At 44.4% G+C, this 16,171-nt stretch overlaps 1 protein-coding gene across 1 annotated transcript in view; it reads right to left on the bottom strand.

Moving 5' to 3' along the window:
* LOC124711397 (transcription termination factor 2) overlaps positions 1-16,171 on the bottom strand; it is a 295,179-nt gene that overhangs the window by 235,015 nt on the left and 43,993 nt on the right. Inside the window, exon 3 of the mRNA XM_047241451.1 lies at positions 8,034-8,177. Within this exon, the coding sequence (XP_047097407.1) occupies positions 8,034-8,177 (144 nt within the window). The remainder of the gene's footprint in view (positions 1-8,033; positions 8,178-16,171) is intronic.

Here is a 16,171-nt window from a genome sequence, read left to right as displayed (position 1 = left end):
TAGAAATTTTGAGAAAGCCATCACCTGTGTGGACAGAAATATGAGCTGGAAGATAACGTACGATATCCAAAACATTTAATTATAGTCGGGCACAGTATCTCATTTAACACAACACTTGTAACAGATACCAGAAGAAGGATGTCACCTAAGACAAATACAAATCATGGAGTAAGATAAGGGTATACCACATCTCAAATGCTGTTTAACACCTACCCCCAATAATTTTGTATGAATTGCGGAGTTTGAAACCAGATGTACTTTAACATTCTACTCTATTCTTATACCAAGCAATAATTTAGAAAAATGCGCATAAAATGCAAACAGCAGGGTACCACCTGTACTACAAAGGTTCCAATTACAATTTAAAAATTTCAACTACCAGACTCTCATAATGGCATTCTCTGAAATCGGTCCAGTTTGATCAAAGGTCGACAATGATGGAATAATATTAGGGTTTGTTGTTGTGGTCTTCAGTCCTGAGACTGGTTTGACGCAGCTCTCCATGCTACTCTATCCTGTGCAAGCTTCTTCATCTCCCAGTACCTACTGCAACCTACATCCTTCTGAATCTGCTTGGTGTATCCATCTCTTGGTCTCCCTCTACGATTTTTACCCTCCACACTGCCCTCCAATACTAAATTGGTGATCCCTTGATGCCTCAGAACACGTCCTACCAACCGATCCCTTCTTCTAGTCAAGTTGTGCCACAAGCTTCTCTTCTACCCAATCCTATTCATATATTAGGGTAAATCTTGTATTTTCAATACTTGGGGATGAAATTGCTTATCAGTAAGGAATGAAAATGCCCCTAATGAAAGTTTAGAAAGTGTTGATAAGCACAATGTTGTTATGTGGGATAAAGGGCTGGGCATAAAGACCCTAAGCAAAGACAAACATGACGAAGTTTTTCAGGACAGTAAAAGTTACAAAATAGCAGATAAAATCAGAAATTACTGTGTACTGAAGAGACTGGGATGTTAACAATAACTGAAAGATCTGCCAATTTTTGAGACCAAGGTACAAAAGAAAGCATTTTGTTACAGTCCTCCATGAAGAACATCTGTGGGAGGACTGTAGTCAAGGTGGTTAGAACAGATCAGAGCATGTCAGCCCACACTTGGTAAGGAGAAAATGAAGATAAAGACTAAGAAGAAGAAAAACAACAATTTTACTCCCTTACAGTGACCTCTTCAGTCTTTGATTCAAACTAATTAACAATAATACATGTATATACTACTAAAATTAATAGCAGTAGATACATGTAACAACTGAGGTTATATTTTTCTGTCTCTCTTGCAAGTCCTACATACTGCAAAATCTGTAATGGGGAAGACAGACTGACAGGAAGCTGCCACAACTGCTACTCACAATTCAAGCAAAAGTTGTGTTACTGGATTAAGAGTCATGAATATTTTCTTTTAAATAATGAAAATGGTTTTTATTCATCAAGAAAATTGTAATTACTTCACAAACAGATGGTAAGCCTTTCGAATACTATTTTGGAGATAGTATGTAGAAGCACATTTGATGTCTCAAAACTAGACTAATCTGTACACTGTACATTGGCAATATCTGGTGAGATGAATGAATTCCAACCTGCATGTTCTGAATATTCTTTAGACCAACATCTTCTGATTTCAAAGACAGCAGTGATCCATATTGATTTGAAGCACCTGCGAATTCGTCACATACTTTTGTTCTTACATCTTCTTGCTTCACCAATGGTGTCTCAAAAATTGAAATGTTTCTCTTAAGTACTAACAATTCTTCTACTACTACTACTACTACTACTACCACCACCACCACCACCACCACCATGTTGCACACACAAGACAATGGGAGGTGGGGCAATGGAAAGTGGCAACAAACAGTGTATCCCATGACACTCCAACCAATAGTGTCATTCTGTCGCATCTGTCAGTAGCATGTGTAAATATTTATCATTTATTTTGATGCTAGTTTATTTATGGTAAAGGCGCGTAGCCACTGTTGTGTTCATAACAAGTAGCATAAAGCAAACAACAAATGTTACATTAAGAAGTGACAGCAATAGTTTTCGAAGCATATAATAAACATTTTTCAAGTGAGAGTCAATAGCAGATATAATAGCCAAATGTGGCACTCATCCCAGCATTACCAGATATCAGGGTAGGGAACGGCTGGTGTGTGTGTGTGTGTGTGTGTGTGTGTGTGTGTGTGTGTCAGAGAGAGAAAGACAAGGGGGGGAGATATATATATATATATATATAAAAAGAAAGATGATGAAACTTACCAAACAAAAGCGCTGGCAGGTCGATAGACACACAAACAAACACAAACATACACACAAAATTCTAGCTTTCGCAACCAATGGTTGCCTCGTCAGGAAAGAGGGAAGGAGAAGGAAAGACAAAAGGATATGGGTTTTAAGGGAGAGGGTAAGGAGTCATTCCAATCCCGGGAGCGGAAAGACTTACCTTAGGGGGAAAAAAGGACAGGTATACACTCGCACACACACACATATCCATCCACACATACACAGACACAAGCAGACATTTGTAAAGGCAAAGAGTTTGGGCAGAGATGTCAGTCGGGGCGGATGTACAGAGGCAAAGATGAAGTTGAAAGACAGGTGAGGTATGAGCGGCGGCAAATTGAAATTAGAAATTAGCGGAGATTGAGGCCTGGCGGATAGCGAGAAGAAAGGATATGCTGAAGGGCAAGTTCCCATCTCCGGAGTTCTGACAGGTTGGTGTTAGTGGGAAGTATCCAGATAACCCGGACAGTGTAACACTGTGCCAAGATGTGCTGGCCGTGCACCAAGGCATGTTTAGCCACAGGGTGATCCTCATTACCAACAAACACTGTCTGCCTGTGTCCATTCATGCGAATGGACAGTTTGTTGCTGGTCATTCCCACATAGAACGCTTCACAGTGTAGGCAGGTCAGTTGGTAAATCACGTGGGTGCTTTCACACGTGGCTCTGCCTTTGATCGTGTACACCTTCCGGGTTACAGGACTGGAATAGGTGGTGGTGGGAGGGTGCATGGGACAGGTTTTACACCGGGGGCGGTTACAGGGGTAGGAGCCAGAGGGTAGGGAAGGTGGTTTGGGGATTTCATAGGGATGAACTAAGAGGTTGCGAAGGTTAGGTGGACGGCGGAAAGACACTCTTGGTGGAGTGGGGAGGATTTCATGAAGGATGGATCTCATTTCAGGGCAGGATTTGAGGAAGTCGTATCCCTGCTGGAGAGCCACATTCAGAATCTGATCCAGTCCCGGAAAGTATCCTGTCACAAGTGGGGCACTTTTGGGGTTCTTCTGTGGAAGGTTCCGGGTTTGAGGAGATGAGGATGTGGCTCTGGTTATTTGCTTCTGTACCAGGTCGGGAGGGTAGTTACGGGATGCAAAAGCTGTTTTCAGGTTGTGGGTGTAATGGTTCAAGGATTCCGGACTGGAGCAGATTCGTTTGCCACGAAGACCTAGGCTGTAGGGAAGGGACCGTTTGATGTGGAATGGGTGGCAGCTGTCATAATGGAGGTACTGTTGCTTATTATAACAGCTGCCACCCATTCCACATCAAACGGTCCCTTCCCTACAGCCTAGGTCTTCGTGGCAAACGAATCTGCTCCAGTCCGGAATCCTTGAACCATTACACCCACAACCTGAAAACAGCTTTTGCATCCCGTAACTACCCTCCCGACCTGGTACAGAAGCAAATAACCAGAGCCACATCCTCATCTCCTCAAACCCGGAACCTTCCACAGAAGAACCCCAAAAGTGCCCCACTTGTGACAGGATACTTTCCGGGACTGGATCAGATTCTGAATGTGGCTCTCCAGCAGGGATACGACTTCCTCAAATCCTGCCCTGAAATGAGATCCATCCTTCATGAAATCCTCCCCACTCCACCAAGAGTGTCTTTCCGCCGTCCACCTAACCTTCGCAACCTCTTAGTTCATCCCTATGAAATCCCCAAACCACCTTCTCTACCCTCTGGCTCCTACCCCTGTAACCGCCCCCGGTGTAAAACCTGTCCCATGCACCCTCCCACCACCACCTATTCCAGTCCTGTAACCCGGAAGGTGTACACGATCAAAGGCAGAGCCACGTGTGAAAGCACCCACGTGATTTACCAACTGACCTGCCTACACTGTGAAGCGTTCTATGTGGGAATGACCAGCAACAAACTGTCCATTCGCATGAATGGACACAGGCAGACAGTGTTTGTTGGTAATGAGGATCACCCTGTGGCTAAACATGCCTTGGTGCACGGCCAGCACATCTTGGCACAGTGTTACACTGTCCGGGTTATCTGGATACTTCCCACTAACACCAACCTGTCAGAACTCCGGAGATGGGAACTTGCCCTTCAGCATATCCTTTCTTCTCGCTATCCGCCAGGCCTCAATCTCCGCTAATTTCTAATTTCAATTTGCCGCCGCTCATACCTCACCTGTCTTTCAACTTCATCTTTGCCTCTGTACATCCGCCCCGACTGACATCTCTGCCCAAACTCTTTGCCTTTACAAATGTCTGCTTGTGTCTGTGTATGTGTGGATGGATATGTGTGTGTGTGCGAGTGTATACCTGTCCTTTTTTCCCCCTAAGGTAAGTCTTTCCGCTCCCGGGATTGGAATGACTCCTTACCCTCTCCCTTAAAACCCATATCCTTTTGTCTTTCCTTCTCCTTCCCTCTTTCCTGACGAGGCAACCATTGGTTGCGAAAGCTAGAATTTTGTGTGTATGTTTGTGTTTGTTTGTGTGTCTATCGACCTGCCAGTGCTTTTGTTTGGTAACTTTTAGATATATATATATATATATATATATACAAGAGAGAGCCTCAGCGTATCAAGCTCCCAAGTGTGCAGTGTGTAGCATCCTGCATGTGGGCCTAGGCCTAGCCTGTCTCAGCTCTACTCAGTCCTTCTTGAAGGTACCCAGAACAGCATGACATTTCATTGACTATTGTGGTTTGGCATTTTTTTGGTCAGTAAATTTTCTCCGGAAGTACCGTGATGTTAGCGCTGTTTACAATTTATTGTTTGTTCATGGTATGAAGGATGTTCACAGACCTGACGACTGTTTCCACAAAAACAGTGAGTCTAGCGATCTATCATCAGAAGTGTTTAAAAATGAATGGGAATGACAGAAGAGAGAGATGAGATTTCTCAATATACATTATACAGTCACATAAGCGATGGGTACAGCAAATTTGTTGAGAAACAACACCAACAGTACCATGCAGAAAGGATTTAAAAATTTAGTTGACAATGAAAGAGCACAAAATCACAATGGTCGACAGACCAGATTCATTGTTCTGTACATCAAAAAGCACTTTGTGCTAAACCTGCAGGCATGCAGCACATGGGGAAATTAGTGGTATAAATAACAAAATTTCTGAAGTCGCACACATTGCTCCATTGTCGGTTAATATAGTTTTTGATGCAACTGAACAAAAAGTATGGAAACTTTATATATTACTACAAAGTGTGTTGGTTAAGTCAAGGGGCATGCCTGGAATGATTTTTCAATTTAAAAGTCACTATCGTTGAATTTATAAAGGAAAAAGGAGTGCAGCCGCAACAACAATCAGAACATCTGGAATGGATTGTAGATCTCACATTTTAAGTGGACTGGGCTGTACACTGCCCACAGTAAGACACTGACAGGTGGGAAAATCATGTTATACAAGGCACACATTCTGACAAACACAATCAAATTCCCAAAGTCCACTGCCATTAAAGAAAGTGCGAGGTTTGAAGAATTCATCAGGGCCTCAAAAGAATTAAAAGGATAGATTCCTAAATGCTTCAAGATAACTGCCAACCTTCAATCTGTTTTCGAGCTTTTTTTGAGACCATTTGCCATTTCAGCTGGAAGCACCCGTGTGCATATGCAGATTTTTTTGTGTCATCAGTCTTCTGACTGGTTTCATGCTGTCCATCTCAAATTCCTCTCCTGTGCCAACATTGTCATCTCAGAGTAGCAACCTACACTATGTGATCAAAAGTATCTTGACACCTGGCTGAAAATGACTTACAAGTTAGTGGCGCCCCTCCATCGGTAATGCTGGAATTCAGTATGGTGTTGGCCCACCACTAGCCTTGATGACAGCTTCCACTCTTTAAGGCATATGTTCAATAAGGTGCTGAATGGCAGCCCATTCTTCATGGAGTGCTGCACTGAGGAGAGGTATCGATGTCGGTCAGCGAGGCCGAGCACGATGTCAGCGTTCCAGCGTTCCAAATAATAGGTCAGGCCTCTGTGCAGGCCAATCTATTACAGGGATGTTATTGTCATGTAACCACTGTGCCACAAGCCGTGCATTATGAACAGGTGCTCGATTGTGTTGAAAGATGCAATCGCCATCCCCGAACTGCACCTCGACAATGTGAAGCAAGAAGGTGCTTAAAACATCAATATAGGTCCGTCTGTGATAGTGCCACGCAAAACAACAAGAAGTGCAAGCCCCCACCATGAAAAATACGACCACACCATAACACCACCGTCTCCAAATTTTACTGTTGGCACTACACATGCTGGCAGATGACATTCGCCAGGCATTCATACTGTGTACTATGATTCGTCAGTCCACACGTTTTTCCACTGTTCAATCATCCAATGTTTACGATCCTTACACCAAGTGAGGCGTTGTTTGGCATTTACCGGTGTGCTTATGAGCAGCCGTTCGACCATAAAATCCAAGTTTTCTCACCTCCCACCTAACTGTCATAGTACTTGCAGTGGAGCCTGATGCAGTTTGGAATTCCTGTGTAATGGTCTGGATAGATATCTGCCTATTACACATTACGACCCTCTTCAACTGTTGGCGGTCTTTGTCAGTCAACAGACCAGGTCGGTCTGTACACTTTTGTGCTGTACGTGTCCCTTTACATTTCCACTTCACTATCACATTGTAAACAGTGGCCCTAGGGATGTTTAGGAGAGTGGAAATCTCGCATACAAATGTATGACACAAGTGACAACCAATCACCTGACCACATTTGATGTCTACGAGTTCCACAGAGCACCTCATTCTGCTCTCTCATGATGTCTAATGACTACTGAGTTCGCTGATATGGACTACCTGGCAGTAGGTGGCAGCACAATGCACCTAGAATCAAAAATGTATGGTTTTGGGAGTGTCCAGATACTTTTGATCACACAGTGTATTGTCCTCAATTATCTGTTGGATGTATCCCAGTCAGTGTCTTGCTCTACAGTTTTCACCCTCTACTGCTCCCTCTAGTGCCATGGGAATTATTTCCTAAAGTCTTAATACAGGTTCTATCGTCCTCTCCCTTCTTCTTGTCAGTCATTTCCTACTTTATCAATTCACCTATTTCTCAACATTCTTCTGTAGCATCACATCTCAAATGCTTCTATTCTCTTCTGTTCCAATTTTCCCACATTCCATGTCTCACTCCCATACAATGCTGTGCTCCAAATGTACATTCTTAGAAATTTCTTGCTGAAATGTATATCTATGTTTGATATTACTAGACCTTTCTTGGCCAGGAATACCCTTTTAGCCAGTGCCTGTCCGTGTTTTATGTAACAGTTTAATCTGCAAGGTAACCCCTGTTTTAATGACAAATCCTTTCACGATAAAGCTGTCCAGTATATCTACAGTGCTTTCCTACGGTCTCCATAATGATGCTGCAAAAGCTGTACGCTATTCTGATCAACGTGTGTGTGTGTGTGTGTGTGTGTGTGTGTGTGTGTGTGTGTTAAAAGTCACTGGAATTGTCTGTGTTTATCCATATGCCAACAGCTTGTACCAGATAAAAATTATGTCTTAAGAGTGCTAAAAATAATTAAAAATACTGAAAATCTGTTTTGTTTTTGATCTACGTTGTTGAGCAATGTGAAATATAAAACCAAGTCATATGCAGCGTGTTCTCAGTTTCTCTCTTCCCTCACCTCACACTCAGACAGCAAAAAATCTGATTACGTGACGAGAGAGGTCGGAGGCACCAAAAAACTTTTAAATAGCACTGCTTATCACAAAAATAAATTTCTCATCCTTATAGAACACAATAATTTCTTACCTTTGTATGCTCAGATTTCTTCTCCAAAAAACTTCCTTGCCATTTTGTAGCCAGCGGATATAAAATTTCATCTGATACATTTCCTTCTGATTCAGATACATTTTCTTCTTCTGTTGCTGTATTCTCTTCTTTCACTGACACAGCCTAAAAATGAGTAATTAGTGGTGCTATTAGGTAACTGCTGCTTTTGCTGGTATTACTAGTACAGAATGTTGAGATTCCCCTATTACATTTCAAAGCACCACAGGAAATTTGGAAATGCATAGTTTCACTAGGTAAATGTACACACGTCAAACATACAAACTAAGGTGGCCACATACTTATTAGGGAATATTTCACACAACTAAATTAAAAAATTTTAAAACATAATCAATGACCACAAAAATGAAAAAGAAATGGGAAGGAAAAAATGCTTCCTTAAATAATTGTGCATGGAATCACATTTCGTCTCTGTACTTTAAATTTTCTTCTAGTTATGACAATTTCATGATTATGTAATCTGTGGTGATAAGATAATTTCATTTTGAATGAATGCCTACCTCTTCTCTTTAGACATTGCTTCTAATCCCAAATTTTCTTGCTTCACAGACAGTGTAACTTTGAAGTCAATTATATCAAAAGAAAATTCAGTTCAGGCAACAACTAAATTAATTACCAGAAGTGTTGGCTGTGTTTCAGGAGGTGAATAGTGGTGTTCTAGTTGCAGTATGGAAATACACATGGAAAAGTAAGAGAGAGACACTAATTAGCTTATGGATCTAATAGTTACTAGGTTAGGTAATAGTTACTAGGTTAGGAAGGTGAGAGAGATGAGGTGAGAAAGCGTCTGTGTGTGTGTGATCGAGTGCGTGCATGCTCAATAACAATGTTATCAACAGTCTTAAACAAACTGTTTGAAACAAATGTGGTTACAATGTGTAAAACTTGAGATAAAATACCATCTCATTTAAAGTCATGTCCATGTGCAGAATTTCAGTATCACTCAAATCACAGGGTCAATGTTCTGATGCCCACCAAAAAGGTGGATAGAACAATAAAGAAGAAGTTAACATAAGAATGTAAGGAAACATGACTGAGTTACAATTTACATAGTGCCAAGATAAAATAGCCATCCTGGCACAAATTAAAATGCATAGGTTATAATTCAGGAAGCAGCTAAGAAATTTTAAATAATCTTAAAATGTGTATTTGCCTCATTTCCAGGCACACTGAAGGGCAGATGAGCTGGTAAATTGCCTTCTCGGCTGAAAATAAAACAATCAGTTTCAATGTGGTGTACACGAATCTGTATGCCACAAGTACTACACATTGGAGGGATCTCTCACCAGAGCACAAAAAGTCATGCACCAATGAATAATGTCCTCTCTGCAGAGAAGTGAGATGGACTTCATCCTGTTTAAGTGTGCGGAGGGAGATGCACCATCATCAAGAACTTGCCTTTATCTGCTGCAGCTTACTGTTAACTACTTCAGGCCACTCTGCTTCCCTCTGGAACCTAGCTTTGTACATCAACAGTATGGCAACAGCATTTAGAGTGATGACAAACCGAATCGGAGTATTTTCACACTTTTTCAATGGCTGCCACATTTATTAATTTTTCCATGAATTCTCATGTAGCCCAGTATTAAGGAAAATGGCACTTACATTCCCAGTCTTTGTAGTGGAGAAAGGAGTCACAGACACCCAGCACAACATTTTGTGTGATACATGAATTTTACAGCTAAAAAACCACTCGGGATGTCAAAGAAAATTATGAATTCTAAATACGAATACATCTCATCTCTTACTGTGCACTTGAAATCTTATGCAATTTCACACCAAATGGCAAACAATGCTCATTGAAAAAGTCATCGCAACTATTTTCTATCTTGAGGGGTAACGAAATAAAAAATTCTGAACTATGCAAATCGAAGGTTAGTTCATATGTAAACATTATATGTAGGGAGATGGATGAGCGCACACACACTGCCATAAAGATATGAGAAAAAAAGAGGAAAAAAGTTTGTCATTGTAAACATGTTTTACTGTCAGTTGCAACAGTGCAAAATAATACATTACAAACTACATGCATTCCATGGCCTGCCCAAGAATCCACAGTAATATGATGTGTCGTTAGATGGCAGTCCTTTTCAGGAGAATGATGCATGAAAAAAAGACCACGGTGTGAGTTGAGCACCCATTCAGGATGTATGTTACCCGACTTGAACAGCGCTCTTAAATAAACATTCCAATTCACCAGGAAAGGAACGTGCTACAGTGTCACAAGAAGCTTGTGGAAACAGTAGGAAATGCTACTTTACCATAAAGAATTGTTGCTTACTGCGTAGCTGCATTCAGGTGTGGCAGAGCTGCAAAGGTTGATTTGTACCAATCCGGGCAGCCTGAGTGTGTGCATTGACTGTGCTCATACTGAGATCAATTTATGCTTGGAGAACGACAGAAGATGGATGCTGCAGGAATTACTGCACCATACTGGTATTGGGAAGACAACAATCCACAGGATTTTATGTGACAAGCTACACATGCATAAAGTTGCTGCAAAGTGCGTGCTTCTTTTTTTGTTTTGTGGTTTTAGGGCGCACAACTACAATGGTCATTAGCGCCCAGACTAAGTTAGGAATGCACCGCAAGGCACAAGGTTAAAACAGCAACTAAAAAGGACAATACTATAAAAGGCATAGACAGGCAGAGGATTAAAAACAGCATAATCAAATGTTCTTAGACAGGTGTGTCAAGTTGATAAAACGAAGAACGTGAGCAGCTGCTCCTGGGTCATACGCTAAAATGGCATCCAGAGTACATGGCAGGCCAAGATCAAGACGCAGTATATTAAAATCCGGACAGGACGTTAAAATGTGGCGGACCGTCAGCAATTGCCCACACGGGCAGAACGGCGCCGGCGCAGCCGTCAGCAGATGGCGATGGCTGAACCGGCAGTGTCCAATTTGTAACCAGGCCAAAACGACCTCCTCCCGCCGAGAAGGGCGTGAGGAGGACGGCCAAGCCACGGGAAGAGGTTTCAAGGCCCGAAGCTTGTTGTCCGTAAGTGCAGCCATATCGGCATGCCACAGCGATAAACTGCACCGACAAATGACCCTGCTACAATCTGATGAAGGGACACAACAAGAAGCTGTCCGAGGCTGGAGGACCGCAGCCTTGGCAGTGGCATCTGCAGCTTCGTTCCCAGGGATACCGACATGGCCAGGAACCCACATAAAGCTAACCGGAGAACCGTCGTCCACCAGCTGCTGAGGAGAGTGTTGGATCCGGTGCACAAAAGGGTGAACCGGATACGGATCACTGGATGGCGCTCAGGGAATCGGACCAGATGACATAAGCAGAATGTCGGTGGCGGCAGATGTAAAGAACAGCCTGGTAGAGGGCAAAGAGCTCAGCTGTGAAGACCGAACAATGGCCATGGAGCCAGTATTTGAAACTTTGTGCCCCGACAATAAAAGAACACCCGACCCCGTCATTGGAATTAGACCCATCTGTATAAATGAAGGTCATATTAATGAAATTCGAATGAAGTTCGACAAAACGGGAGTGGTATACCGAACCGGGAGTAACCTCCTTTGGGAGCGAGCTGAGATCAAGGTGAATGCGAACCTGAGCCTGGAGCCAAGGTGGCGTGTGGCTCTCGCCCACTCGAAAGGTTGCAGGGAGTGAAAAATCAAGGTGCTGAAGGAGGCGACGAAAGCGAACTCCAGGGGGTAGCAGGGCAGAGACATACAACCCGTATTGACGGTCGAGAGAGTCGTCAAAAAAGGAACGATAAGACAGGTGGTCGGGCATTGACAGTAGCTGACAGGCATACCGACAAAGCAGTATATCGTGCCGGTAGGTGAGTGGCAATTCACCGGCTTCAGCATGAAGACTCTCGACGGGACTAGTATAAAACGCTCCGATCGCAAGACGTAAACCCCGATGTTGTATGGAGTTGAGGCAGCGTAAGATGGACGGCCGTGCAGAGGAGTATACGAAGCTCCCATAATCCAGCTTGGAGCGAACGATCAACCGATATAGGCGAAGTAGGATGGTTCAATCCACTCCCCACGACATACCACTGAGAACACGGAGGACATTTAGAGAATGGGTACAACGGGCAGCCAAATATGACACATGTGGAGACCAGCTAAGTTTCCTGCCAAATGTAAGACCTAAAAATTTTGTTGTCTCCACGAATGAGAGAGCAACGGCACCGAGTCGTAAGGACGGTGGGAGAAACTCTTTGTAGCACCAGAAGTTAATACAGACCGTCTTTTCAGCAGAAAAACGGAAGCCATTGGCGACACTCCAGGAGTAAAGACAGTCAAGAGACCGCCGAAGACAGCGCTCCAGGAAACATGTACACTGCGCGCTGCAATAGATGGTAAAATTGTCCACGAAAAGAGAGCCTGATACATCAGCTGGGAGGCAATCCATTATTGGATTGATCGCTATGGCGAGGAGAGCGACGCTCAAAACTGAGCCCTGTGGCACACCATTCTCCTGGCGAAAGGTGTCTGACAGGACAGAACCCACAAGTACCCTGAACTGTCGATCCATTAAAAAGGAACGAATAAAAAGAGGGAGGCGACCGCAAAGGCCCATGTATGCATGGTGCGGAGAATGCCCGCCCTCCAACAGGTGTCGTAAGCCTTCTCCTAATCAAAGAACACAGCCGCAGTCGGGCACTTCCGCAAGAAGTTATTCATAATGAAGGTCGACAAGGTAACCAGATGGTCAACGGCAGAGCGGCGCCTATGAAATCCACATTGTACATTGGTAAGTAGGCGTCGAGATTCGAGCAGCCAAACCAAACGAGAGTTAACTATTCGCTCCATCACCTTACAGACACAGCTGGTAAGCGAGATGGGTCGATAACTGGAAGGCAAGTGCTTGTCCTTCCCCGGCTTAGGAATCAGTACAACAATAGACTCTCGCCAGCATGCGGGAACATGTCCCTCAACCCAGATGCGATTATAAGTACGAAGAAGGAAACCTTTACCCGCAGGAGAAAGGTTCTTCAGCATCTGAATATGAATAGAATCAGGCCCTGGAGCGGAAGACCGTGACCGGGCAAGTGCATTTTCGAGTTCCTGCATGCTGAATGGGGCATTATAACTTTCACGATTTGAGGAGCGGAAGTTAGGTGGCCTAGCCTCCTCTGCCTGTTTTCGGGGGAGGAAGGCAGGGTGGTAATGAGCGGAGCTCGAAACCTCTGCGAAAAAGCGGCTGAAGGCATTGGAGACATCCTCAGGGGGCCACAAGGACTTCATTTGCGGCCGTCAAGCCAGAAACTGGTGAGTGGACCTTAGTGCCAGATAGCCGGCGCAGGCTAACCCAGACAACAGAAGGAGTAAAACTGTTGAAGGGGCTTGTGAAAGCAGCCCAGCTGGCTTTCTTGCTTTCTTTAATAATACAACGACACTGCGCACGTAATCGTTTATAATTGATACAATTCGCCACTGTAGGGTGACGTTTAAAGGTGCGTAAAGCATGTCGACGAGCACGTAAAGCGTCTCTACATGCTGCGGTCCACCAGGGGACCGGTACGCGACGTGGAGAAGAAGTAGTGTGAGGGATGGAATATTCAGCAGCAGCAAGAATGACTTCCGTGAGGTGTACGACCTGACTATCGCAGCTTGTGAAGGTTTGGTCCTGAGAGGTCGCCCTGGAAGAGAAGAGCCCCCAGTCTGCTTTGGAGATGTTCCAACTAGTTGAGCACGGAGAGGGGGTATGATGCAGGAGATGGATAACACAGGGGAAGTGGTCACTCGAATATGTATCCGAAAGTGCATACCACTCAAACCGACGTGCAAGTTGGGTAGTACATAGAGAGGTCTAAATGGGAATAGGTGTGAGATATGTCCGAAAGAAAAGTAGGGGCGCCAGTATTGAGGCAGACAAGATTGAGCTGGTTGAAAAGGTCTGCTAACAGGGATCCCCTTGGGCAGGATGCTGGAGAGCCCCAAAGGGGATGGTGGGCATTGAAGTCTCCAGTTAACAAAAATGGTGCAGGTAGCTGAGCAATAATTTGCATCATGTCTGCCCTGGTAACGGCAGACGACGATGGAGTGTAAACGGTACAAATGGAAAATGTAAAAGTGGGGAAAGTAATTCGGACGGCAACTGCCTGCAGGTCGGTGTGCAATGTGATGGGATCATAGTAAATATCATCCCGGACCAGCAACATAATCCCTCCATGAGCTGGAATACCTGCCACAGGGGGCAGGACAAAATGCACAGAGGTGTAGTGTGCCAAGGCAATTTGATCACATGGGCGTAGCTTCGTTTGCTGGAGGGCTACGACGAGCGGACGGTGCAAGCGGAGCAGCAACTTTAAGTCCTCTCGGTTGGAGTGAATGCTGCGAATATTCCAGTGAATTAGTGCCATCATGAGAAGAAAAGAAAAAGATGCAAGAAGTGGTCACCTCGAAGGCCGCTGAGGGCCTGGCTGCGAGCGAGCACTGCCGCCGCTATCAGTAGGCGGACAGTCATCGTCCATTGGTTCTATAGGTTCATCGGCCATCTTGTTAAGATGGCCGGGAGGGGGAGCTTCCTCCGCCGGTGAACGGCCAGATGTTCGACTACCAGCGGTGCGGCCAGGCGAAACGGATGACTGCCTGGGGCGGCAACCGCTGGGTGGCGCAGGAGAAGAAATGCGCTGTGGCGGAGAAGGAGAACTGTGCTTGCTATGAGCCTTCTTGGAAGGTCGTTTAGTGGAAGTACTGGTCGATGGCTGGGAGTTCGAGGTACGTAGGAAGTCTGCATGGGACAGTTCCTTCTTGAAGGCCCGTGCATCTGACTTCTGGGTCTTCGTCTTGGCAGAAGCTGATGAAGGTGCTTGTGTCTGAGGGGTGACGGGAGGAAGAGGAGACGTCGGCCGGGCGATCTTAGCACTGGCCGAATGGACGACCGTAGTGCTGAAGGCCAGATCGCATGTCTGCGTCGTCACCTCCCTGGTAGTCCGAGGAGAGGCGAGGACAGTACTATATTTCCCCGCTGGGAGCAGCGTGGGCTTCCTACTAGCAAATAGCTTGCAAGCAGCCGAGGTGGACACTTTCTCTTTGACCCGAATTTCCTGTATACAGCGTTCTTCCTTGTAAATGGGACACTCGCGGGAGGACGCTGCATGGTCACCCTGACAGTTCACACAACGAGGAGACAGAGGTGGACAGTCACCCTCATGGGCAGCCCTGCCACAAGTGACACATTTAGCCGCGTTGGAACAAGACTGGCGAGTGTGATTAAAACGCGACACTGATAAAGTGCGCGTCATATATGTTGGCGGCCGAGTTTAGGTTTGTTCTGCGCATCTGACGTCACAAAACACAGTCAGCCAATGAACAGAGAACGACGTTGCCAGATCTCGACTGCAGAGCAGAGCACGCACGAGTGTCTTCAGTTTTAGAAACGTTCAGTCATAAATAAAGTAATAGAACAAAAGCAATGTCTTGATAGCAGATTTTCTTTTATAGAAAGTTTGGAAAAAGCGTTCTTTATACCAATTGCTTCACATTCTATTAATTAATTAAACCAAACAAGCAATAAGCCTTCTAATTCAGGCGATAGCAAGGATAGGTGTTTGCATCAATCTCAAGAACCGCTTTTTCGCAATAAAGAACAGCGGTAATTGTTTATTTCCTATTGTACTTCGACAAAGTGTGAGTAATTCATAATCATACCAACAGTGTTTGTCAGTATTTTTCATGACGTGTTAGATACCTCGTGGTGTTACATTGTAGGACGAGTTGCGGTAGCGTAGTGGTTAAGGCATTGGGTTAGTAAGCGAGAGGTGTAGAGTTCAAAACCTTGTGCGGTGCTTATTATTTTTCTTTATTTAAAAACAATATTGAAGTGTCTTACTTCATGAATTTTATTCGTTTGAATGCAATTTTTTGAAATTTCTAGTGCTTTGTCTCTTCATTAACCCTTTCGCTGCTGCAGACACGTGCTCCCTGCACAGCGCGATTTTGTCATCACTGCACTGCTCGCCTGTGCAGACACATGGTGTTCTCACTGCTTTGACGCACTTATCATTCGATTTCACAAAAACTATTTGGTCCAAAAATTAGATTTTTACACATCTTCTTGACTGATACCTTCCCCCCATAAATGACTTAATTTTGTTTCGATGTTCAACCCAGTTATTG

This window comes from Schistocerca piceifrons, chromosome 8 (assembly GCF_021461385.2).
Source record: "Schistocerca piceifrons isolate TAMUIC-IGC-003096 chromosome 8, iqSchPice1.1, whole genome shotgun sequence".
NCBI classification, from domain to species: Eukaryota; Metazoa; Arthropoda; class Insecta; order Orthoptera; family Acrididae; genus Schistocerca; species Schistocerca piceifrons.
Note: the sequence above shows the minus strand (reverse complement) of the source record. Positions and strands in the feature narration are given on the sequence as shown.